Source organism: Rattus norvegicus, chromosome 6, assembly GCF_036323735.1.
Source record: "Rattus norvegicus strain BN/NHsdMcwi chromosome 6, GRCr8, whole genome shotgun sequence".
In the NCBI taxonomy this organism is placed as follows: domain Eukaryota; kingdom Metazoa; phylum Chordata; class Mammalia; order Rodentia; family Muridae; genus Rattus; species Rattus norvegicus.
This window is the reverse complement of record NC_086024.1, coordinates 138,159,756-138,186,999: the sequence shown is the minus strand read 5'-3', so window position 1 is coordinate 138,186,999 and position 27,244 is coordinate 138,159,756. Positions and strand designations below refer to the sequence as shown.

The following is a 27,244-nucleotide window of genomic DNA, read 5'->3' as shown; positions in this document are numbered from 1 at the left end:
CATGCATACTGAATCCTGACCCATTCAAATCAGCCTGCCGAACATCATCCAGTCCGTATAGCACATGTATCCACGTGCACATGTGCACACACATTTAACACACCAGGACTCCGCCTGTGTGCCCTGCACAGCACCTACACCCAGCAGTGTATCAGGATACCCACAACCACCACTTGAGTGCCCACGTTTCTGCCATCACAACCAGACACACCTTTCCCCTTCTAAGGTCACTGCATTCTAGGCTCAGCACAAGTCCTCTGAAGCCAGATCCGTCTCTGGTACCTCAGGGTCACGCTTCAACCCCACATGAATTATACAACCCAGAGCCATAATGGTCTGAGTCACTTCACACTCTGGAATTTTCTCAAGTTCAGGCAAGACCAGGCACAGGCTCCGCTGGTGATTGAGGGACAGGTAAAGGGTCAGACCAGCTGTATAGCCACTGTCCACTGGGGTCACAGGCCCTGCTGACCCTTCACCTTCTCCTGTACTGCAAACAGAGAGGGCCCTTGCACAATCCAGGCCGCCATGAGGTCCACTGTGTCTGGCAAACCCCAAGGCCTTATCCAACTCAGCCGGAGGGAACTTAGACTGATGTCCCAGAGGGAAAAGAAAGGAAAGTAGGGAGTAGAAAGTCTCCCAGGGAGACTCTGCTGGCCCAGCCCAAATGGAGCTTTCTCCTCTGCCACATGGGGAATTGCTCCCAGCCCCCCACTTTATTGGGACAAATTCTGACTGCCCTCTCTGTCCAGGGCTAGAAGTGGATGATGATTGTGCTGAGGCTCAGGACGGGGAGCTGGACGGGCTCTGGACGACCATCACCATCTTCATCAGCCTCTTCCTGCTCAGTGTGTGCTACAGTGCCTCCATCACACTCTTCAAGGTCAGCCACACCATCCCCCACCATCTGCTGTGATGCCTGTGTCAACCCTGCGATGTCCTCACACTCCTCTCCTGACGTAGTAGGATGTTCCCTTGCTGTCCCCACTCTGCCCCACACACCATTCCCACCGTTCCCTGAGCCGTCCCACATTGCTCTGTGTGGCTACCCATGGCGTCCATACTGTCTGACATTCTATCTCTCTTGCTGTCCTATGTGATCTCCATACTGTCTTACGAAACCTCCTTGCATGCCACACTACCCTTCATGACGTCCCTGCTATCTACCATGCTACCCCTCTGGGTGTCCCCATCAGCCTCACCATGTATTCTTTGAGCTATCCTCATACCATCTCAACCTCAACTCCCACGATGTCTCCACACCGGCTCCTAGTCTATGTCACCCTGACCCCTTGCCATCCCCAGTCTCCTGCCTGTATGAAAGGAACTGCAGGAGGGACGGGCCTCTGTCTTGCCCACAGGGCTGAAGGGCCTAAGCATGGGTGTGTTCTCTGACTTACTCCCACCTCCCCACAGGTAAAGTGGATCTTCTCCTCAGTGGTGGAGCTGAAGCAGACAATCTCCCCTGACTACAGAAACATGATTGGTCAAGGAGCCTAGGCCACTTCCTCTGGGATGAGCTTCCTGGGCCCCGCACAACCCCATCCATCCTACTGTGCAGCCTAATGTGGAGGCCACACTGCCGTCTGACAGTGCCACCCTCTAGCCCTGTGACTCTGATCCAGAACTCTAGACTGTCTTCCTTTTGGAGGATCATGTGGACAATGAGCTATACCCCAGACCCAAACAGCACCTCCACAGCAGTTGCCAGGAAACTAACTGGTTGGGACCAGAAGAACCATCTCTAGGATGTTTGCCTCAGAGGAGCTGGGAGTCCACGGTGCCTGAGTCGAGCTCCATGGGAATCAGCCGTGTCTGAAATGGGTCTTCCCAGAAAGAGCAATGTTTTCAGATCCTTGAAAGGAAACATCTGCTAGGAAGACCATGGTCGCCACAGCCCCAAAGAGTCACTTCACTCTGGTAGCCTTTGAACCAGTTATATCTGGACACCTTCTTTCCCGGTACTTCTGTGAACCCTGGGCTGAGTAAGGGGTTTATGTTTCTCAAACTGTTGGGATGAGCCTCCCCGAGATGAAGCTCCTTGTGCAGTCTTCTCTTCCCGAAACCCACTCAACATGCTGGACTCTTGGGTTCAGGATCCGATCCGAAGACACCATTGACGACGCAACCTCAAGACAAGGCCACTGTCACCTCCATAGAGACTCCATCCACACTCTGCAGGGACAGGAGGACTGCTTTGTGTAACCTCCGCAAAGCCCTAGCAGGGACAAGTGCACAGACCACTGAGTATTGGTGAGGTGACCAGGCAGGAAAACCTCCAGGAGAGGGCCCTGATGAGAAGATTCATATTGGGCTCAAAAAATGGGATGGGGGGAGGGGGGCGGGTGGGAAAGAACAGTGGGCAGGGTGTGAACAGATGATTAGAAGACAGTCACAGTGCCGCAGATCTGCCCTGCAGGCCTGCTTTCCAGACTGGACCACTTACAGCAGAAAACAACAGTTACAGTAAGCATCTAGGAGAGTGGACCTGGAATACCAGGGCTGCTGTGGCCAGTGGAGAGTAGCCCTGCATCTACTTCTCCATTACCTCTCATGGCCAATAAGAAGCCAGAGCATCCAGGCAGAAAGAAAGAGTGTGCGTTTCTGTGACTGGTAGGAAATGCTTAGAGAACTTGGATCTTTAAAACAGCTTTTTTCTAGACTGTGAATGTCTTTAAGCACTCTCTTTCCTCTCCATTCCCTCCCTCTCTCTTTCTCTCTCTCTCTCTCTCTCTCTCTCTCTCTCTCTCTCTCTCTCTCTCTCTGTGTGTGTGTGTGTGTGTGTGTGTGTGTGTGTGTGTGTGTGTGCACTCACACACACTGTTGTTTTGGCATTTTAAACAATAAAACATTCTTTTAACATTTTGTATCTCATGGTGTCCCTTCTTAATGGATTAGCCCTAACACCAAGGAACAGGGCACAGTTAACAGATCAATTAGCCATGCACATCCCTCCTGACCCTGTCCTCCCAGGGTTCCCTCAGTGGGTCCCTCATGGCTGGGTTCCAGCCCTACCAGAGCCACAAAAAGCTTGGGCATATTCCTCCACACACACAGCTTTTTTCCCCAGCTGGAGACTGCTCTGCTGCCATGGGCAGGCTGTGGAGCAGGGCTGATGCCCAGGGTAGACCCTAGGCTAGCCAGACAAAGGTCCCATGACAGCAGAGAAGCATGTGCCTCTCACTGGCCTTGGGCTGCTACAGAGTCAGCAAAGGACATGGATCCAGCTACCTCCACAGCTGGTGCTCATTGTCTCAAGCCATGTCCAGAGAAGTTCCAGATCAGGCATTGACAGGGTGGAGAGCTCTCTCCTTGGTTGGTAGGTGTCTTCTCCTCCATGTGACCTCAGAGCCCCCCCCCTTTCTGTGTGTGTGTGTGTATGTGTGTGTGTGCGCGCGCGCGCGCGCGCGTCCTAGCCTCTTCTCATAAGTGCACAGTCAGGCCGGAAGAGGTGCATCCTAGCCCTAATCATAACTTACCAGTTTATGATCCTGTCTGCAAACATAGGCATAGTCTGAGGTCCTGGTGATTTAAATGTCAATTGGTGAGTCTTCTGGGGCTTCCTACATACAATGCCCCTTCCCCATGCCAACATCCCAAAGTCTCACCCATCCAGCATTCAGCTCTATCCCAAGTCACCTCCAAAGGCCTGCTAGTCAAGTAAGGATCAGATCGTGTGGGGTTCGTCCTGAGATAGGATTCAGCCATGGTTTCCAGGAGGAAGGGGCAGGAGAGAGGCACAGGGGAGAGACGTATACCGTGATGAACTGGACAGACTGATAATGTGCTGTCCAGAAGAAAGCTGAGGGCAAACAGGGGCCCCTCCCACTTACACTGAGGTGACAGTTCCTAAGGGAGAGTGAGGGATTTGTAGAGAGAAGTGGAGGTTCCACAGAGTTGGAGAAGCAAAAGATTACTAGAGGTAGCCTGGTGTTTGCAATGTCTGTTTTCTGTTATGGTTGACATCAGGATTCCATGCTACTCTGTAGATCAAGGGATACAGGTTCCACATCTTTGTGTGGCACTGTGGTGGAGGGGCTTGGGCCCAGATACTCCCGGGACATGGAAAATACAGACATCGGCAGGGGAAGAAATGGGATGATTCACAACCAAAGGCCTCCTCATCCGATGCTTACTGATCTCCGAGAGCAGGAGTCGGGTGCTGGCTGGGCAGTTATCATCTCCCAGTATTTCCCAGGTGGCATTTAGTAGCTGAGACATCTTCAGATTGTGGCCTTGGCTGTTAGACACTCTATCTGTTTGGGTCTGTGTAGGTGATGGTGGAGGCTGAATGAAGGACTGGACAAGGGACAAAAGGATCAGGTCAACAAAGCTGCAGCAGAGACAGGAGCCAACCTGACCAACACCACTGTGGCTTCCATGGGACAGTTCTGTTTTAGCCAGGACAGAAGGGAACAGAGCTGCGTGAATGGCATTACTCCTATGGGAGTCACACAGACAGGCTAATCACCCAGACAACACCAACTGGCCAGTGAGACCAGTGAGATCCTGCCCACGCTTCCTCTTAGGTCTGGCTCTGTTTCTCTAGTTGTCTTCCCTGGAGCAAATGTTGGGAATTGAGCCCATATCCTCTGCAAGACCAGTAAATGTTAACTACTGAGGCATTTCTCCAGCCCTGCCTCAACCTCTTACTGGAAGATGGTCCCAAACCAAAACTGACGGCATGGTCTCAGAAAGTACAGATTCGCCACCTCCAAACCCTTCTCTCATGTCTGTCTGTCTGTCTGTCTGTCTGTATGTATGTATGTATGTATGGCCCTGCACCATCACCCACCACCTCCTGGTGTCCTGCAGCAGGGGCTTCCCACAGCAGGACGTACCATAGCTCCCACCCCTTACACCTCCATCAGCACTATAAACATATAGACACAAGTGCCATAACCCTGGACACACCTTCTGACCCCGCCCCCATCTCTGAGACCAACTGATCTCAGGCTGTGTTTTACTGAATGTGTCCATTCGGTAAAAGCTATCTGAGTCCTGCCCTCCTGACCTCTATAGTGTGACATCCATGGTGTGTGTCCTGTGTCATAACACGTAGGTATGTCATACCGTGTGTTACCACATATGATATGTGTGTGAAACATCCCCACATGATGCCTGTGGTGGACATGTATATATATATCTTTTATGACTTCTATAGGGGACATCAATTGCAGAATACCTGTGCTAGCCAGTAGCCATGACTGACCAGACAGCTACTGACACTTGACCCACTTGCATTCTGTCACAGTCTGGGAATCATAACATGACACAAACGCCGATTGTAGCACCAGGTCATGGGCCTGCATGAGACTTGACATGTGTACACACATGACATGTGTACACACAAACCACACGAAAAAGTGTCTCGGAAAACACACACAGACACATCCACATGAGCATCATAGTGTGGTCACAGACATGTCCACATGGGCATCACAGTGTGGTATCATGTAGTAGCCACAGCATACATGACACAGTCACACAAGTTCTTACAAGAACATACATGTCTGCCAGTTCCCAGAACTCCTGGCCTCAGGCTCAGCACTGGCCACCCTGGCCCAGCACACTTCCCATGCTTCAAGCTTTGCACACACAGATCCACTGTATTCCCTTCCTGTGTTTACCCCATTACCTTCAGCACACCACCCACCTCTCTTCCATGACTGCCCCCATCCCACCTAGCACGGCGCCCCACTACTGTGCTAGCTTTGTTCACTCAGTGACCATGTGTGTCCATCTTCCAGTGAAGCTTGAGCTCTGGGGACAAGAACGTCCCTCCAGATTCATGTTCCTGCAGTTCTATCCAACTGTTCAGCATCTGTGATGAAGTCACACCAAGTCCCTCACCCCCTAACTAGTCTTCTAATCTGGCATAGTTATGTGCTGGGAACTAAGTAGATGGTCAAAGTAGGATATGATGCTGGCCAATGGTGCAGACCAGTAGGTCCATGTGCTGACCCTTCAACTCTAAAGTCTTCCCCACGCCTACCATGTAGCCATAAGATCTTTCCCCCAAGGCAGGGTACAGACACCACATAGAGGAAGAAGACCAAGTGGATGGGCCCCCCATAGCAGGTATGGGAGAGTCAGGCTGACATAGCAAGTGTGGGAGAGTCAGGCTGCCATAGCAAGTGTGGGAGAGTCAGGCTGCCATAGCAAGTGTGGGAGAGTCAGGCTGACATAGCAAGTGTGGGAGAGTCAGGCTGACATAGCAAGTGTGGGAGAGTCAGGCTGCCATAGCAAGTGTGGGAGAGTCAGGCTGACATAGCAAGTGTGGGAGAGTCAGGCTGACATAGCAAGTGTGGGAGAGTCAGGCTGACATAGCAAGTGTGGGAGAGTCAGGCTGCCGGGCACAAAGGATATGCTGGACTTAGGGAAGCCATCCTCCCTGTTTTCTGCCCAAGCACATATGTATCCTACTATCAGCTCTCTCATTGTTCACTCCATACTCAAGCATCTGCCCATAGGAGGAAGACCTCAGCCTCAAGTCAGGATGTACATGAGAGCAGCCACAGAGTGAGTCCATATAGTTCTGTTCTTTTGCCCCAAAATGTCATGTTCCAGAACTACTTGTTCCTTTGACCTAGACCCCAGAAAAGAGACCAGACACTATAGTAGACACGGAAGTAAGAACAACACAGTGCTGTTGTTTCTCTGCTGGCAAAGGTTGTTGCCACACTTATCCCTGGCAAAGATATAAAACAGATGTCATCAAAATGCCAGTCCTGGTTGTAAATACATATTTAGAAATGTCTGTGTGTGTGTGTGTGTGTGTGTGTGTGTGTGTGTGTGTGTGTGTGTGTGTGTGGAGACAACAGGTAAAAAAATAAAGACGATGTTAGAGGGAGGAAATTAAAGTTGGAAATGATATAATCATATTTTTATTGGATAATTTATATTTACATTTCAAATGTTATTCCTTTTCCAGGTTTCTCGTCCATAAGCCCCCTGTCCCATCTCCCTCCCCCTTCTTCTATAAGGGTGTTCCCCCTCTCCAACCACACCCCATTCCCGCCTCCCTGCCCTGACATTTCCCTGCATTGGGGTGGGGGGGATGGGGTTCCAGCCTTGGCAGGACCAAGGACTTCTCCTCCCATTGGTACCCAACAAGGCCATCCTCTGCTACACATGCAGCTGGAGCCATGGGTCTGTTCATATGTACACTTTGGGTAGTGGTTTAGTCCCTGGGAGCTCTGGTTGGTTAGTATTGTTTGTTCTTATGGGGTTGCAAAACCCTTCAGCTCCTTCAATCCTTTCTCTAACTCTTCCAACAGGGACCCCATGCTCAGTTCAATGGTTTGCTGCTAACATCCGCCTCTGTATTTGACACACTCTGGCTAAGCCTCTCAGGAGACGGCTATATCAGGCTCCTGTCAACATGCACTTATTAGCTTAATCAATAATGTCTAGTTATGGTGGGTGTATATATATGGACTGGATCCCCAGGTGGGGCAGGCTCTGAATGTCCATTCCTTCAGTCTCTACTCAGAAATTTGTCTCAATATCTCCTCCTGTGCATATTTTTGTTCCCCCTTTTAAGAAGGACTGAAGCATCTGCACCTTGGTCGTCATTCTTCTTGAGCTTCATGTGGTCTGTGGATTGTATCTTGGGTACTTCAAGCTTCTGGGCTAATTTCCACTTATCAATGAGTGCATACCATGTGTGTGTTTCTGTGATTGGGTTACCACACTCAGGATGATATTTTCTACTTCCATCCATTTGCCTACAGATTTCATGAAGTTATTGTTTTTGATAGCTAAGCATTCATTGTATAGATGTACCACATTTTCTGTATCCATTCCTCTGTTGAAGGGCATCTGGGTTCTTTCCAGCTTCTGGCTATTATAAATAAGGCTGCAATGAACATAGTGGAGCACGTGTCCTTGTTATATGTCGGGGCATCTTTTGGGTATATGCCCAAGAGAAGTATATCTGGGTCCTCAGGTAGTTCAATGTCCAATTTTCTGAGGAACCTCCAGACTGATTTCCAGAGTGTTTGTACCAGCTTGCAATCCCACCAACAATGGAGGAGTGTTCCTCTTTCTCCACATCCTCGCCAGCATCTGCTGTCACCTGAGTTTTTTTTTTTTTTTTTTAGAGAGACATGGAAGAAGATTGTTTGTTGGTCTATATTTATGGCTTGCTCAGCCTGTGGTTTTGTTTTTTATTAACTTGAGTATTTCTTATATACATTTCGAGTGTTATTCCCTTTCCCAGTTTCCGGGCAAACATTCCCCTCCCCCCTCTCCTTCCTTATGGGTGTTCCCCTCCCCATCCTCCCCCCATTGCCGCCCTCCCCCCAACAGTCTAGTTCACTGGGGGTTCAATCTTAGCAGGACCCAGGGCTTCCCCTTCCACTGGTGCTCTTACTAGGATATTCATTGCTACCTATGAGGTCAGAGTCCAGGGTCAGTCCATGTATAGTCTTTAGGTAGTGGCTTAGTCCCTGGAAGCTCTGGTTGCTTGACATTGTTGTACTTTTGGGGTCTCGAGCCCCTTCAAGCTCTTCCAGTTCTTTCTCTGATTCCTTCAACGGGGGTCCTATTCTCAGTTCAGTGGTTTGCTGCTGGCATTCGCCTCTGTATTTGCTCTATTCTGGCTGTGTCTCTCAGGAGCGATCTACATCCAGCTCCTGTCGGCCTGCACTTCTTTGCTTCATCCATCTTGTCTAATTGGATGGCTGTATATGTATGGGCCATATGTGGGGCAGGCTCTGAATGGGTGTTCCTTCTGTGTCTGTTTTAATCTTTGCCTCTCTCTTCCCTGCCAAGGGTATTCTTGTTCCCCTTTTAAAGAAGGAGTGAAGCATTCACATTTTGATCATCCGTCTTGAGTTTCATTTGTTCTAGGCATCTAGGGTAATTCAAGCATTTGGGCTAATAGCCACTTATCAATGAGTGCATACCATGTGTGCTTTTCTGTGATTGGGTTACCTCACTCAGTCACCTGAGTTTTTGATCTTAGCTATTCTGACTGGTGTGAGGTGGAATCTCTGGGTTGTTTTGATTTGCATTTCCCTGATGACTAAGGATGTTGAGCATTTCTTTGGGTACTTCTGAGCCATTCGATATTCCTCAGCTGAGAATTCTTTGATTACCTTTGTACCCCATTTTAATAGGATTATTTGACTCTCTGGAGTCTAATTTCTTCAGTTCTTTGTATATATTGGAAATTAGCCCTCTATCAGATGTATGATTGATAAAAAATCTTTTCCGATCTGTTGGTTGCCATTTTGTCCTAATGACAGTGTCCTTTGTCTTACAGAAGCTTTGCAGTTTTATGAGGTCCCATTTGTCGATTCTTGATCTTACAACATAAGCCATTGGTGTTTTGTTCAGGAAATTTTCCCCAGTTCCCATGTGTTCGAGGGTTCTTCCCACTTTTTCTTCTATTAGTTTGAATATATATGATTGCATGTGGAGGTCCTTGATCCACTTGGACTTAAGCTTTGTACATGGTGATAAAAATGGATCAATTTGCATTCTTCTACATGCTGACCTCCAGTTAAACCAGCGCCATTTGTTGAAAATGCTAATTTTTGTCCATTGAATGATTTTAGATCCTTTGTCAAAGATCAAGTGACCATACTTGTGTGGGTTCATTTCTGGGTACTCAATTCTATTCCATTGATCTTCCTGCCTATCTCTGTACGAATATCACACAGTTTTTATCACTATTGCTCTGTAGTACTGCTTGAGGTCATGGATGGTGATTCCCCCAGAAGTTCTTTTATGGTTGAGGATAGTTTTCGCCATCCTGGATTTTTTGTTATTCCAAATGAATTTGCAAATTGCTCTTTCTAACTCTATGAAAAATTGAGTTGGAATTTTGATGGGGATTCCATTGAATCTGTAGATTGCTTTAGGCAAAATGGCCATTTTTACTATATTAATCCAGCCTATCCATGAGCATGGGTGATCTTTCCATCTTCTGAGATCTTCCTCAATTTCTTTCTTCAGAAACTCGAAGTTCTTATCATACAGATCTTTCACTTGCTTGGTTAAAGTCACACCAAGGTATTTTATGGTATATGTGACTATTGTGTCATAATTTCTTTCTCAGTCTTTTATCCTTGGAGTAGAGGAAGGTTACTGATTGGTTTGAGTTAATTTTATACCCAGCCACTTTGCTGAAGTTGTTTGTCAGGTTAAGTAGTCTCTTGTGGAACTTTTCGGGTCACTTAACTATATACTATCTTATCACCTGCAAATAGAGGTATTTTGACTTCTTCCTTTCCAATTTGTATCTATTTGACCTCCTTTTGTTGTCTGATTTCTCTGGGTAGGACTTTGAATGCTATATTGAATAAGTAGGAAAAGAGTAGGCAGCCTTGTCTAGTTCAATTTTAGTGGGATTATTCAAGTTTCTCTCGATTTAGTTTAATGTTGGCTACTGGCTTGCTGTATATTACTTTTACATTTTATATTACTTTTTTTATGTTTAGGTATAGGCTTTGAATTATTGATCTGTCCATGACTTTTATCATGAAGGGGTGTTGAATTTTGACAAATGCTTTCTCTGCATCTAATGAAATGATCATGTGGTTTCTATCTTTGAGTTTGTTTATATAGTGGATCACGTTGATGGTTTTCTGTATATTAAACCATCCCTGCAACCCTGGGATGAAGCCTACTTGATCATGATGGATGATTGTTTTGATGTATTCTTAGATTTGGTTTGTGAGAATTTTATTGAGTATTTTTACGTCCATATTCGTAAGGGAAGTTGGTCTGAAGTTCTCTTTCTTTGTCGAGTCTTGATGTGGATTAGGTATAAGCATAATTGTGGCTTAATACAAGGAATTGGGTAGTGCTCCTTCTGTTTCTATTTTCTGGAATAGTTTGGGCATAGTTTAGTATGAGGTCTTCTATAAAGGTCTGATAGAATTCTGAACTAAACCCATCCTCTCCTGGGCTTTTTTTTTTTTTTAGTTGGAGACTTTTAATAACTGCTCCTATTTCTTTAGAAGTTATGGTACTGTTTAGATGGTTTATCTGACCCTGATTTAACTTTGGTACCTGGTATCCATCTAGAAAATTGTACATTTCCTCCAGATTTTCCAGTTTTGTTGAACTTAAGTTTTTGTAATAGAATCTGATGATTTTTTTAATTTCCTCGGATTCTGTTATTTCTCCCTTTTCAGTTCTGACTTTGTTAATTTGGATACGTTATCTGTGCCCTCTGATTAGTCTGGCTGAGGATTTATCTATCTTGTTGCTTTTCTCAAAGAAGCAGCTCCTGGTTCTTTGTATAGTCCTTTTTGTTACTACCTGGTTGATTTCAGCCCTGAGTTTGAAGGGCTCTTCAAACTCCTCTACTCCTCTTGGGTGTATTTGCTTCTTTTTGTTCTAGAGCTTTTAGGTGTGCTGTCAACCTACTAATGTATGCTCTCCCCTGTTTCTTTTTGGAGGCACTCAGAGCTATGAGTTTTCCTCTTAGCACTGCTTTCATTTGTGTTCCATAAGTTTGGGTATGTTGGGCCTTCATTTTCACTAAATTCTAAAAAGTCTTTAATTTCTTTCTTTATTTCTTCCTTGACCAAGTTATCATTGAGTAGAGCGTTGTTCAACTTCCATGTATATGTGGGCTTTCTGTTGTTTTTGTTGTTATTGAAGACCAGCCTTAGTCCATGGTGATCTGATAGGATGCATGGGATTACTGCAATCTTCTTGTATCTGTTGAGGCCTGTTTTGTGACAGATTATATGGTCAATTTTGGAGAAGCTACCATGAGGTGCTGAGAAGAAGGTATATTCTTTTGTTTTAGGATAAAATGTTCTATAAATATCTGTTAAATCCATTTGGTTCATAACTTGTTAGTTTCTCTATGTCTCTGTTTGGTTTCTGTTTCCATTATCTGTCCATTGATGAGAGTGGGATGTTGAAATCTCCTACTATTATTGTGTGAGGCGCAATGTGTGCTTTGGGTTTTAGTAAGGCTTCTTTTATGAATGTAAGTACCTTTGCATTTGGAGCATAGATATTCAGGATTGAGAGTTCATCTTGGTGGATTTTTCCTTTGATGGATGTGAAGTGTCCTTTCTTATCTTTTTTGATCACTTTTGGTTGAAAGTCGATTTTATTCAATATTAGAATGGTTACTCCAGCTTGCTTCTTCAGACCATTTGAGGTAGTGTCTGTCTTTGTCTCTGAGGTGTGTTTTCTGTATGCAGCAAAATGCTGGGTCCTCTTTACATGTCCAGTCTGTTACTCTATGTCTTTTTATTGGGAAATTGAGTTCATTGATGTTAAGAGATATTAAGGAATAGTGATTGTTCTTTCCTGTTTATATTTGTTAGAGGTAGAATTGTATTTGTGGGGCTTTCTTCTTTTGGGTTTGTTGCAAGAAGATTACTTTCTTGCTTTTTCTAGGGCATAATTTCCTTTATTGTGTTGGAGTTTTCCATGTATTATCCTTTTTAGGACTGTGTTTGTGGAAAGATATTGTGTAAATTTGGTTTTCTCACGGAATATCTTGGTTTCTCTATCTATGTTAATTGAGAGTTTTGCTGGATATAGTAGCCTGGCCTGGCATTTGTGTTCTCTTAGGGTCTGTATGATATCTGCCCAGGATCTTCTGGCTTTTCATAGTCTCTGGTAAGAAGTCTGCTATAATTATGATAGGTCTTCCTTTGTATGTTACTTGACCTTTTTTCCTTACTGCTTTTAATATTCTTTCTTTGTTTTGTGCATTTGGTGTTTTGACTTTTATGTGATGGAAGGAATTTCTTTTCTAGTTCAATCTATTTGGAGTTCTGTAGGCTTCTTATATGTTTATGGGCATCTCTTTCTTTAGGTTAGGGAAATTTTCTTCTATAATTTTTGTTGAAGATATTTACTGGCCCTTTAAGTTGAGAGTCCTCACTCTCTTCTATACCTATTATCCTTAGGCTTGATCTTCTCATTGTGTCCTAGATTTCCTGGATGTTTTAGGTTAGGAACTTTCTGCATTTTACATTATCTTTGATGGTTGTTTTCTATGGTATCTTCTGCCCTGAGATTCTCTCTTCTATTTATTGTATTCTGTTGGGGATTCTTTGCATCTATGACTCCTGATCTCTTCCCTAGGTTTTCTATCTCCAGGGTTGTCTCCCTTTGTGATTTCTTTATTGTTTCTGTTTCCGTTTTTAGATCCTGGATGGTTTTGTTCAATTCCTTCACCTGTTTGATTGTGTTTTCCTGTAATTCTTTAAGGGGTTTTTGTATTTTCTCTTTACAGGCTTCTACTTGTGTTTCCTCTTTAAGGGCTTCTACTTGTTTATCTATGTTGTCCTGTATTTCTTTAAGGAAGTTACTTATGTCCTTCTTAAAGTCCTCTATCACCATCATGAGATGTGATTTTTAAATCCAAATCTTGCTTTTCCTGTGTGTTTGGATCCAGTATTTGCTTTGGTGTGAGAACTGGGCTCTAATGATGCCAAGTGTCCTTAGTTTCTCTTTCTTAGGTGCTGCGCTTGCCTCTTGCCATCAGGTTGTCTCTGGTGTTAGATTGTCTTGCTGTCTCTGACACTGGCTTGACCCTCCTGTAAGCCTGTGTGTCAGCACTCCTGTAGACCTGTTTTCTTTCAGCTGGATCTGGGAACAGAGAGCTGCTCCTGGGTTTGTGTGTCCTGAGGCCACCAGGCAGGTCGCTTGGAGCAGAAGTGTTGGTCTTACCTCTGCTCTCAGGTGTGTCAGCACTTCTGGCAACTGGCTTTCAGCTCTGGACACAGGCAGAAACCAGAAGATTTCTGCCCCTGACTGCTCCTAGCTTCCTATGTCCAGAGGGCACAGAGGGCACTAGGTGGGTTCCTCTTGGTCCATGAATGTCAGCAGAAGTAGTTGTCTCCTCTGAGCTCTCAGGACTGTCCACACTTTTGAGAGTCCATCTCTCTCCCCCACAGGATTTGGGAACAGAGAGCTGTGGGAGCGGTTCAGCTCCGGGTGCAGGTAGAAACCAAAAGTATCCTGTACTAGACTTCTACTGCCTTTATTGATATAACCATATTTTAATCCCAAAAGCAAAAATAAATGCTTTATTTCTGGTCTTGAGCTAAGGGTATAGTTCAATTGTTAGAGTACTTGTCTGTAATGCAGGAGCCCTGGATCTGATCTCCATTACAGAATAAACCAAATGTGGTAATGCATGCCTGCAATCCCAAATCCCAAATCTCCAAAGGCGTACACAGGAGGATGAGACTTTCGAAGTCATTCTTGTCTACATAGCAAATTAGAGACCAACCTTATCTTTAAAAATAGTAATAATCCTGATCTTCCACTTGAAGTAAATGTATCCAGTAACTGTACCTGATACCATTCTATGTTAGATTTTGTTTCAGGGTTTCGAAGATAAGTTCTCCAGAGAAGCACAAGTAGTGGGAGATGGCGGAGAGAGGGCTGGTAGATGAACCCATAAACAACAAACAACAGAGCTGGAGGACAATTAGGATGATATGTAGTTAGAAACAGAGGGACAGCATATAAGAGACAACAGGGAGATAACACATAAGAGACAACACAGGGATAACACACAAAAGACAGAAGAGAGATAATACATAAGAGACAACAGAGGGACAGCGCATAAGAGACAACAGGGAGATAACACGTAAGAGACAACAGAGGGATAACACATAAAGACTTAGAGTTTTATGGTTCGCCTTGACTAGATTAAGGAATGAATGCCTGTGGAGGTGTCTATGAAGGACTTTCCAGAAGTGTTAGGTCTTAGGGGGCTCTGACTTAGCCCTTTGGTGGAGTGAGAATGTGGTGGCATTATAGAAAAATGCTGAACAGTAAGAAGTCCAGGTGGAGGAAGCAGATTACTGGGGGTGTGCATGGGCCATTACATCTGACCCTGGACACTACATTCCCTTTATCTCTACTTCCCATCAGTCAAGAAATAAATAGCCTCTTCCACACAACCCCACTGTCATTATGGCCCTAAGCACATAAGCCCCCCACCCTTTAAGTTTCTTTGAGGTATCTGGTCATCCTGGCTCCCAGCTCCAAGTCACCCAAAGGGTTCATATAGGCAAGCATTTCCACCTCTACCGTGTTCCATCACAAACCACTGGCTATTTGAGAAATTTCAGACAGCTAAAGAATGGTTCTCTTAGCACTGATGGCCTTGCATTCAAGAGACTTGCCTGCTGGTTTGCAAACCTAGAGGCTATGGCACTGAACTTGGACACCCGGTGGCGTGCTGCTTTTGGCATAGAGAAAGCTGACATCCAGCAGCTAAGTGACTGCTCCTGAGCTTTGGAACTCGTTCTCCTGTATCACCCTCTACATCCAACTCTTCTCAGCTTGTCTTCTCAATATTTCCACTGTCCCTCATCACCTTAGATTCTTGTAGACGCTGCCCTCAATGGCTTACTGGCTCCTCAACTACTTCCTGCCACTGTCGCCCTCAGGGCTGGAAACCTGGAGCCTTGTCTGCTCTTGGCACAGCCACACAGCTTACTCTACCCATGACAAATAAGGAGACTTGGAGACCATTTGGGGAAAGCCTTTATCAGGGCCTAATGGGTGCACACTTGGATCAGGAGTCATCCATTGGAGAGAAGCCTCAAGGAATAGTGGGGAACATACTGTATCTAGAGACAGTATAGGGTCATGATGGCGTGGATTATACTCCCCACAAAGACAGCCCTGCATGTGCTCTGCTTCCAGTCTCACCAATCACAACCCTCCCGTATGAACCCATCACAGCCCTTGCACAGATTGCAGGTCTCAAATATGTTCACCTTTCTTTCTGACATAACCAGGATTTTTTTTAATTTGCTTGCGTGTTTATTATTTCTATTTATTTTATTCATTTTTTATTTATTATTTTACATCCCACTCACTACCCCTCTCCCCATCATCCCCTCCCAAGATCCTTCCCCCATCCCCTCTCCCTTTCACCTCTGAGCCAGTGGTGCCCCCTCCGTGTATCTCCCAACCCTAATAATCAGGTGGTTTGAGCCACCAGGGAAGATGCTCTTCTTCCTTTCTGACCTTGAGAGCTGCTATTCCAAGGTCCTCTGGAGCTGTGTGTGTGAAGTCACCTGGAGGTCATAGGTGGAGTGGAGTTTTAAGGCCATGGTAGAGGCTGGAGCCATAGTAGTTGGAACAAGGCTGTGGTTTCAGCAGCAGCCATGATTGTTGTATACTTTGCAGCTCAAATATGGTCTCCTCAGGGCTCTGTGAGGTATTCAAAGCACCTAGAATCCCATGATGACACTTCCACCAGTCTCTAAAAGAGACCTAAGACTACTAGATATAGAAAAAGGCCAACTTAAGTACATCAAAAGGTCAAGCCTTCTGGCCCCTAATGGCTCATTTTACATGAAGAAAAGGTGACCATTACACTATGCCCAATAAAGACATGTTACATTTACACTACGGTCCTTGGCATCCCTTAGCAGATGATCCTAGGGAGAGCTGAGCAATCTCGTCCATCTCACCTCCACCCAGTCACCAAAATAACACTGTTCTAAGGCACACTTCTGAGACTTACAGAGCTACTAGAGAGTTGGGGGTAGCAGTAAGACCTTTCCCTGGCCCTCAAGATACGTTCACACCCACATCACATATATGAGTTCGCATACACTAACACACACAGCACATCTTGGACATGGCCCATTCAGGAACAGATCTGTCATGATCGCTTGAGTTAAGGAACCACTCAAGGGAATGACTAAAGGAGGATCCCACTGGAGTCCTGGCCCACAGGAGGAGGTGGAATAAAGGTTAGGTAGGGCAAGACAAGGGCACTAAAGCCACTATGCTGCTGGGGCCACTGTGGACACTGATGGCCAGAAATGGAATGATCAGCCTGTAGGCAGGAGGGGGGAGGGAGGATGATTCCTGAAAACCAGAAGAGTCACCGTGGAGTCTGAACCAGGAAGGAGAGAGAGCTCCCAGTGTAACCCTAAGGCTTAAGTAGTTGCAACTGCCTCCTCTCCTTCCAGAGGACCACCCACTGCCACCTAGCATAGCACTCTGAGGACTCAGAACCAGCAGCCCAGCATAAGCTGAGTGTCAAAGAAGAATCAGGCCCAAGCAGGCTGGACACAAAGTTTCTTGGTCCTCAGGCTATGAGGGAGATGGAGTCCTTCCCACTATTCGGGGCACACCACAGACAGCAGCACCTGATCCAGTTGGAGCAAAGGCTCCTCACCCCTGTGTTTTCCCTCAGAACCACAAGTCTTTCCAGGAAACTCTGTATTTACCCCTCAGATTCCCACCCAGGTCTGTTAGGCTAAAGGCCAAGCCTGTCACCTCAGACTATCTGAAAGAGATAAAACCAGGCAAGACCCCCAATTCCCTCAGATCTCACACCCCGTGTTCCCAAAGTCCCTAACTAACTTTCCTGGGCCAGCCCGGGGCCTACCTGGTTCTTCCACTGTCAGTTAGCTCTCTGATGTCTTCCAAATACAATTAAACACCCTTCTGTGGAAGTCAGACTTGGCAAAGCCTAAGTCCCCCAGTCCCTTGCATCCCAGGGTCCAAGGGATGGGGCGCTGATACCCTTCCCCAAATCTCCGTGTGCCTCTCTCAAGATCCAACACTCACAAGCTAAGTTAGTGGCTCCTATAGCTTATGTGTATGTCTTCACGGAACTCCTGGGAACTGTGGGCCTACAGAGACGTCAGAATGTAGAGGGAAACCCTGAACTCAAAAGATGAACTTGCTCTACAAAGCGTTAGTTAAAACGGATGTTGCTAGTACCCCAGGGAAGCTGCTGGGCCCACACACCATCTTTACCCTCTCCCCTTCCCTCAGTGCAGACGTAGACCACAGGCCTGGAAGAGACGTTAGCTGTTTCTATGGTGTTCCATGAGACCCAGTTACTCCCCAGATGTGCTCTGTCCTTGCCAGAGTAGCAAGTAGAGGACCCCAAGCCGAAGGGCGGCCACTTGTGAGTGATTACCAGGGAAGCCCACTGTCTCTAGCATGCCAGCTCCAAAGCTGAGACAGGAACCAGGGGGCCTCTATCAGAGGCCCTGCGTGTCATATCGTGCCCACAGGCTGTTCCTCTTTGTGTATCGTTAATAACTTACAACGTGACTGCCACACTGCCCCGAAGGACTGCCAAGGGAACAGAAAAGGCAATGGCTTGAGTCCAGTCCCTTTTCAGGGCAGTAGCACTCCAAAGGGGCAGGCATCGTGACTGCAGGAACATGCAAGTTTCTAACGTGAGAGCTGTGCAGAACACCAGACAACGAAAAGTGCCCTGACCAGAGCGTGCAGGTGTGTCTCCTAGAAAGAGGCCTCACCTGAGACGCCACTGTCCCTTAGTCAACTTCCCAAGAACAGAATAAAAAAGGGAACTTCCAAGGCTGCTAAGGCCGGGGGTTCCCACCCCACTTTTAGCTGAGGGCACTGAGGCAGAGCGGCCCCTAGGTACTACCATCTGGGCACGAATGCAATAATGGTTACTAAAGATTCACAACGTCTGGGAGCCTGCACAGGGACAGGAGATGGCTGCAGATGAGAAGAGCCTGGCTAGCCACAGCCACTTACCAGCGGACCTCAGGTATCATAGCCTGTGGGACCCTGAGCCAAAGGGTTTGCCCAAGGAGAATGGGCAAACAGGTTACAGGGTCCTGGATGGGGAAGGGGGCACCTGGGCTGCCTTCTAACAAGGACAGAGTCTCTTGGTCATTGCCTGTCCTTCAGCTGTCACTCCTCTGCATTAAGGCACACAGTTATTAGACACTACTACCGCTATCCACAAAGACAGGGGACTGTGGATCTCAACCAGACATGGCTGAACCAAGAGAAACTGAAGATGTCGTGAGAAGCTCAGAAAACGCCAGGAGAAGCTGAATAGGAATCTGCCTGCAAACCATCAGGGCAAGGAGGCAATAACAAGTGACAGAGCCAACGAGTGACAGCAAGGAATTGCCCTGTGATGAACTAACAACAAAGCTGGGCTGACCTGGGCTAAGCTAGGAGTGGGATCTGTGCTGCACTGGGCTGGAAGGAGCCGGGATGAGCCAAGCAAAGTGGGTTGGACTGAGTTGAATTGGCCTGGACTAGTTTGTGTTGGGCTGGGCTGGCCTGGAATAGGTAGGCTAAACCAGCTTAAACTAGGGTAGGCTGGGCTTAACTGAATCAGACTAGGCTAGACTAAGCAGAACTGGGCTGGGTTGAACTGGGCTACACTAGCCTGGTCTGATCTAGGATAGGCTGGGCTAAGCTGAGCTGGACTGGCTGGACTGGGCTGAGCTAAGTTGCACTGGACAGAGCTGGGCTGGAGTGGACTGGACTGGGTTGGATTGGGCTGGACTGGGCTGGGCTAGGCTGAGCTAAATTGCACTGGACAGAGCTGGGCTAGAGTGGACTGGACAGAGCTGGGCTAGAGTGGACTGGACTGGGCTGGGCTGGGCTGGGCTGGGCTGGGCTGGGCTGGGCTGGGCTGGGCTGAGCTGGGCTGGGCTGGGCTGGGCTGGACTGGGCTGGGCTGGACTGGGCTGGACTGGGCTGGACTGGGCTGGGCTGGGCTGGGCTGGGCTGGGCTGGGCTGGGCTGGGCTGGGCTGGGCTGGGCTGGGCTGGGCTCAGCAGGCCTAAGTAGGCCTAGCTGGGTTTAGCTAGGTTTGGCTAGGTAAGGCTGAGCTAGATTGGACTGGACTGAACCAGGTGGGGTATATTCAGCTGACATTGTTTGGTCTGGTCTGGACTGAACTGGACTGAGCCGGGCTAGCCTAAGCTAGATGGGGGGTATACTCAGCTGAGATGGGCTGGTCTGGCTAGATTGAACTGGACTGGACTAGGCTGAGCCAGGCTGACCTGAGATGTCCTGATCTGGGCTGAACTGGGCAGGGCTGGTCTCAGCTGGACTACACTGAGTTAACCTGGGCTGAACCAGACTGGGCTAAACTAGGTTGTACTGGCTGGATTAGACTTGGCTAAACTGGGCTTGGCTAAACTGAGTCAGGATGGTCTAGGTTGATTTTTAGTTGGGCTAAACTAAGCTGAACTACACTGAACTAGGCAAGACTGGGCTGGAAAGGTCTGAGTTAAATTAGGAGGGACTTGGCTGGGCTGGGCTGGGCTGGGCCAGGCTGGGCTGAGCTGGGCCAGGCTGGGCTGAGCTGGGCTGAGCTGGGCTGAGCTGGATTGAGCCGGGCTGAACTGGACTGAGCTGGGATGAGCTGGACTGAGCTGGACTGGGTTGAGCTGAACAAAACTAAACTGGAATGGGCTAAATTGGCCTAAAATTGGCTAGGCTAAGCTAAGTAAGGCTGCCCTGAGCTGAGAAGGACTGGATTGGCCTGGACTGAGTTTGGATGAGCATCATTGGACTATGCTAAGCTAACTTGGGTGAAGTGGGCTAAGCAGGACTAATCTGGCCTGATCTGAGCTAGACCAAGCTAGGCCAAGCTCAGCTAAGTTTAGCTTAGCTGAATTAGGCTGGGCTGGACTGTATTGAGCTACACTAAATTTAACAGGCTGAGCTGAGCTGAGCTGAGCTGAGCTGAGCTGAGCTGAGCTGAGCTAAGCTGAGCTGGTTTTGTCTAAGGTGGATTGACCTGGGCTGGACTGAACTCAATTGGACTACACTGAACTTATCTGGACCTCACTGAGCTGTGCTGCACTGGGCCAACCCTGGATCACTCTAGATCTAGCTTAGCTGGACTGGGCTGAGCTAGATTGGGTGGACTGATCTAGGCTGAACTAGACTATTCTTGCCTGAGGAAGGCTGGGCTATGCTGAGTTGAACTAAACTGAACTCAGCTAAGGAAGGCTAAGCTAGACTGAGCTGAGCTACGTTGGGTTGGGCTAAACTGGGCTGAGCTATCTCGGGTAGACTAGGCTGAGCTAGACTAAATTGGGCTGAGCTGGAGTTGGTTGGACTGGACTGGGTTGGGCTAAGCTGAGCTGATTTGGTGTAATCTGGGATCAGGTGGCTTGAGCTGGACTGGACTGTCTGAGCTAAACTGGGTTGAGTGGAGCTGAGTGGGTCTGAGTGAGGCTAGGCTGGAATGAGCTAGGCTAAACTGGGCTGAACTGGTTTAGGTTGAATTTAGCTGAGATGAGCTGGGCTAGACTTCTATAAGATGGCTGAACTCTGCTAGGGTGAACTGAGCTGTGCTGAGCTGAACTTGGATTAACTATAATTAGTTGAGCTGGGCTGAACTAGGCTGAGTTTAGCTGGAATAAGAGTCAACTGGGCCCAACTGAGCTAGGCTAAGCTAGGCTGAACTGGGATGAGCTAGAATTACTGTTCTAGTCTGATCTGGACTAAGGTAGACTGGGCTGGGGTTGAGCTCTGTTGGGCTAAGCAAAGTTGAGCTATGAGATGAACTAGGCTGAATTGGGTACTTCTAGATCATTCCAGGCTGTTCTGGGTTGACCTGAACTGGGTGGGATTGAGCTAAGTGGGGTAGGCTATGCTGAGCTCTGCCAGGCTGCATGAGTTTATTGATCTGAACTGGGACAGGCTGGAATGGACTGGCCTGAGCTACACCAACTGGGCTAAGCTGGGATAGGTCAGGCTAGGAGGAGTCAAGCTGGACTAGGCCAAACTATTATAGGTCTTTTGGTCTAGTTGAACTTTCTGGTGCTTAACTGAACTGTGTTTAAGATCGATTGCTCAAACCAGAGGGAGGAGAAGCCCTTGGCCCTGCCAAGGCTGGACCCCACACACACACCAGTGTAGGGGAATGTCAGGACAGAGAGGTGGAAAGGGGTGGGTGGTTGGGTGGGGGAAAAGTGATAACATTTGAAATGTAAGTTTAAAAAAAATCCAAAAAATAAATTAATTTAAAAAAAAATAGATTGCTCGAAATTTTTTATGGATGTTTTTAACTGTTCTCCAAGAAGATTGTCCTGATATAGTAGCCAGACTATATCAGGGTAGGTAGAGACAATCAGGTTTATCAGAAATATCCTATGCTTTCTGGGGGCCTGGCACAGAGCTGAACTGGGCCCCAGGCTCAGGAGAATGTCACGGGCATGCGGGCACTCCAGAATAATTTAGGCAGCCATCAAGGTGGCTTCTGAAGTGGTTGTATTCTCTAACTGTGTGCTGTCTAGGATCTGCAGAGGTCACTAGGAGGCAGAACACTTTGCAGGTTAGCCTGTGGTAAAGCCAAGAGCCCCATGAATCTGAAAGGCTGAGACCAATAGCCCTAGGAAACAAGGGTCTCACAGTTCTGTCATTAATGTGTCCCAAAACAGATTTAATGTGTCTCGCCAAGGAACTGGTGCTCCTGGGAAAGCTCTGAATCCCCAGGTCCCAAAAGTGGGGACGGAAGATACAAAAGTAATTCACTGGATCTCTGGGTTCCCAAGCCCTTTGGGGTACCTGTGTCTTGGATTTAAAGTATAGCCTGGTCCCTCTGGCAATATCATACAGCCTACCTTAAAGCTACTCCATTCACCCTGAGAACCTAATGGCTTCCAGTCTGCCACCCAGTTCTCCTGCTTCATTTATGGGCATATCAGAGATAATACCACTGTCACCCTGCTTAAAGGACAGACAGGAAATAACTAACACACACATCCCCAAAAGTTCTCAGTCAAGAAAGAGAGCAAAGTTGCCTCTTCCTCCAAAGCTCATACCCAGCCCTCCTGGAAGCCCCTGTGCTAAGCCAGCTAGGGGCAGTGAGCAAAGCTTGGCAGAGCATCAATAATCAGGGGCCTCCCTGGGTTTGTGCTTGGGTTTAGAGAATGAAGACAAGACCCAGAAGGAGACTGTCTCCTAGACTGGAAGAGAATCCCCAGAACCCTGCTCCTGTCACAGCTGCCCTAATCAGTCCCCTATGCTGCAGGCATGCAGTGATCTAAACAAATCTAACCTAGGTCCTTCCTGTCCCACAGTTTCTGTCAAGGCCCCTTCACTCTATCCCTTGAAGCCCTGTAGCAGCGAAAACACGGCTTCGGTGACATTGGGCTGCCTGGTAAAGGACTACTTCCCTGATCCGGTGACTGTGACCTGGTATTCAGACTCCCTGAACACGAGCACCATGAACTTCCCGTCTATCGGTTCTGATCTTAAGACCACCACCAGCCAAATGACCAGCTGGGGCAAGTCAGCCAAGAACTTCACTTGCCACGTGACACATGCCCCATCCACATTCGTCAGTGACTTGACTATCCGGGGTAAGCAGGGTTGAGCTGGTTACAGTTACCACAAGAGGGAACATGGTCAGAGCAGAAAGGACCGCTCATATATACCTATAACAGGGGGCCAGGGGACCCAACATACTCAGGGGCCTGGTTTGAGGCTTGAGGGGACATAAGGTTAGGGAGATACTCACAGCTCACTGCCTCTGCCCTAGCTCGACCTGTCAACATCACCAAGCCCACTGTAGATCTACTCCATTCATCCTGCGACCCCAACGCATTCCACTCCACCATCCAGCTGTACTGCTTTGTTTACGGCCACATCCAAAATGATGTCTCTATCCACTGGCTAATGGACGATCGGAAGATATATGAAACACATGCACAAAATGTCCTAATCAAGGAGGAAGGCAAACTAGCCTCTACCTACAGTAGACTCAACATCACCCAGCAGCAATGGATGTCTGAAAGCACCTTCACCTGCAAGGTCACCTCCCAAGGCGAGAACTATTGGGCCCACACTCGGAGATGCTCAGGTAGGCCCACACTCGCCTGATGCTGAGACCTCAGAGTTCTGAAGGGAAGGCAGGCTCTTACGCAGCCCTTCCTCTCTTACAGATGATGAGCCCCGGGGTGTGATTACCTACCTGATCCCACCCAGTCCCCTCGACCTGTATGAAAATGGGACTCCCAAACTTACCTGTCTGGTTTTGGACCTGGAAAGTGAGGAGAATATCACCGTGACGTGGGTCCGAGAGCGTAAGAAGTCTATAGGTTCGGCATCCCAGAGGAGTACCAAGCACCATAATGCCACAACCAGTATCACCTCCATCTTGCCAGTGGATGCCAAGGACTGGATCGAAGGTGAAGGCTACCAGTGCAGAGTGGACCACCCTCACTTTCCCAAGCCCATTGTGCGTTCCATCACCAAGGCCCCAGGTGAGCACAGGAGATGGAGAGTGGGCCGGCCCTTCTCTGTGTTCAGATGGCACGGTTAACTGGTTAACTCGTGTCTGCCCACAGGCAAGCGCTCAGCCCCAGAGGTATATGTGTTCCTGCCACCGGAGGAGGAGGAGAAGGACAAACGAACACTCACCTGCTTGATCCAGAATTTCTTCCCCGAGGATATCTCTGTGCAGTGGCTGCAGGATAGCAAGCTGATCCCCAAAAGCCAACATAGTACCACGACACCTCTGAAATACAATGGCTCCAACCAACGCTTCTTCATCTTTAGCCGCCTGGAGGTCACCAAGGCACTCTGGACACAGACAAAACAGTTCACCTGCCGAGTGATCCATGAGGCACTTCGGGAACCCAGGAAGCTGGAGAGAACAATATCCAAGAGCCTTGGTAACACTTCCCTCCGTCCCTCCCAGGCCTCCATGTAGCTGTGATGGGGAAGGTGAATGGCAGACATCTGCCCACTGTTGTAACACTGGGAAGCCACCCCAATAAACACTCAGTGCCTGATTAGAGCCCTGGGTGCCCTTCTTCGGGGAAGGTGGGTTGTGGGCAGAAGTATCTTGGCCTGAAAGAAGGGAAACCCCAAGAGAGGGACAGGAGTGAAGCATGGCTCACCCATCTGTCTATGTGTTGGGTATTTGACAAATAGGACATCACAGGGCTTCAGCATAGATAACCCTGGTCCTTCCTGCCCTTCACTGTATCATGCACCTGAAAGGGATCCAAAGAGCCAGAGAGGTGGTCTCTAGAGATGTAGGTAAAATGAACCAACCTGAGAGGCCTCGGCACCCACCCCTCAGTCTTGCAAGCTCCTGCTCCCAGGTATTCCTGGATGCTGGAACTCCTTAAGGTAGAGAAACAGCCAAAGTCAACATCTGGAAAGGCAGAAGTCAGCATGGCCCTGCTCCTTCCCTCTGTACTCAGCAGCCATTGAGGCTGAGCCTACGGCCCTGACCTCCTGTGTGCCATGTGATCATACCAGACCCGGATCAGAACCTGGTGCTCCTCATCTTTCAACCCAAAGTCATCCCAAGGCCCAGAATGGGAAGCCAGCTTCACACAGTTGGGTTCTCCCATCTATGCCATGTTCTCACACACACACACACACACACACACACACACAGAGCCACAAACACTCAGGCCACCAAGTCTTAAAGAGACTCCACCAACAGCACACACTTGCAGCCACCTGACACAACAACACACCTCACCCATGTTCACATGTGGCCTGCGCTAGGCTTCAGTCTGTTTCCAGTCCTTTACCTTTTACACTTGAGTCCAAAATAAAAACAGAAGACTTACGCCCTGAGGGAGAGACCAGTGTCTTCTTCCTGTGGCCTCAGCTCCCAGAACACTCTTCCCTACCTTCTACAACACTAAGACAGTAAGATACACCCACACGAACATAAATACATACACACACACACACACACACACACACACACACACACACACACCCCAAGTAGGCTTCATCATGCTCTTTGGTTTAGCAATAGCCCAAAGCAAGCTATGCATCCATCTCAGGCCCAGAGGGATGAGGAGACCAGAATCAAGACATACCCACGCCCATCCCACGCCCAACCACCAACCACCAGCACATACGGTTCACACACCTGAGACCAGTGGCTCCCATCACACACACACACACACACACACACACACACACACACACACACACACACAAGCCCGTACACATCCACCATATCCAGAGACAAGTGTCTGAGTCTGAGATACCTCTGAGGATCACCAATGGCAGAGTCGGCCAGCACCTCAGCCTCCAGGCCAATCCTTATACTTTGGCCCACTGCAGGCCATGAGAGATGGAGGAGGTGGAGGCCTGAGCTGTGGAAAACCAGAGACAGGAAGATGGTCTGTATGGAGAGAGTAGTAAACCAGATTATAGGGAGACTGAGGCAGGAGTAGAGCTCCTACAAGGCCAGTAGTCTACCTTAGAGTCCTATAAGTCTGGGCTGGGAGTCCATGTGTCCTGACTTGCTCCTCAGATATCACAACCAAGATTCCTGGAGCCAGAGTGTGCATGCAGGCCTTAGAAATGGAGCTTAGAGCCCTTCCTGGAGGGCCCTGGGCACTCTGAACAAAAGGCAATTCTGTAGGCTGTATAGAGGCATCCTGTCAGATACACACACACATGCACACACATACACACACAGAGACACAGACACACACACATGCCCACACACATGCATACACACATGCACACACATACACACACAGAGACACAGACACACACACATGCCCACACACATGCATACACACATGCATGCACACACACACACATACACACACACACACACACACACACACACACACACACACACACACACCCCGCAGGTAGCCTTCATCATGCTGTCTAGCGATAGCCCTTTTGAGGGTGGGAGATACTGGGTCATGGTGGGCACTGGAGTAGAAAGAGGGAATGAGCAGTCAGGGTCAGGGGAAAAGGACATCTGCCTCCAGGGCTGAACAGAGACTTGGAGCAGTCCCAGAGCAAGTGGGATGGGGAGCTCTGCCACTCCAGTTTCACCAGGACTGCCTGAGACCAGTGAGGGATCCACCCTGCCACACTGTCACTTGGAGTCTGGGGACGCTAACTGGCTGGTCCCCCCATCCCAGAGCTAGACATCCAGGACCTATGTACCGAAGAGGTGGAGGGCGAGGAGCTGGAAGAGCTGTGGACCAGCACTTATATCTTCATCAGCCTGTTCCTGCTCAGTGTGAGCTATGGGGCCACTGTCACTGTTCTCAAGGTGGGATCCTGCACCTCGGTGGGTGGGTCAGGGAGGTCTAGGCCAAGCTGCAGCGCCATCCTCACATACACCTTTCCCCCAGGTGAAGTGGGTCTTCTCCACACTGATGCACGATACACCCCAGACCTTCCAAGACTATGCCAACATCCTCCAGACCAGGGCATAGATGCGATGCCAGCACCCGTGCAGGCCTGCAGCCATGTGTGTCTGAGCCTCCTGAGGTGCCTGTTTGCCTTGGATGGTAGGTGGGAGCAGAGACCCCTAAAGGCACCAGAGTTGGTGAGATGTCAACATGTAGAAGGTGCGGCTTGGGGCAGCAATGTGGGCTGTCCCGCATGGATACTTTGAGACAGGACTTTGAAGAGCCTCAATTTGACCTATCAAATGCTGGTCACCCAGGTCTTTCAGCATCAGGGTCACTCCATATTGACTGAATAACCACAAAAGCACAAGAACCCAGAGCCT

The 27,244-nt window shown here is 48.2% G+C and overlaps 2 gene segments (V, D, J or C); both read left to right on the top strand.

The window, feature by feature from the left end:
- Positions 1–528: 528 nt before the first annotated feature.
- Positions 529–24,519, top strand: LOC134479507 (immunoglobulin heavy constant epsilon-like). The segment is given in 7 exon segments: positions 529–547; positions 753–883; positions 1,417–1,486; positions 22,803–23,084; positions 23,264–23,584; positions 23,667–23,987; positions 24,072–24,519. Coding segments are annotated over 7 exon segments (1,509 nt in total).
- LOC134479158 (immunoglobulin heavy constant epsilon-like) lies at positions 529–26,945 on the top strand. The segment is given in 9 exon segments: positions 529–547; positions 753–883; positions 1,417–1,486; positions 22,803–23,084; positions 23,264–23,584; positions 23,667–23,987; positions 24,072–24,398; positions 26,646–26,797; positions 26,862–26,945. Coding segments are annotated over 9 exon segments (1,707 nt in total).
- Positions 26,946–27,244: the final 299 nt, after the last annotated feature.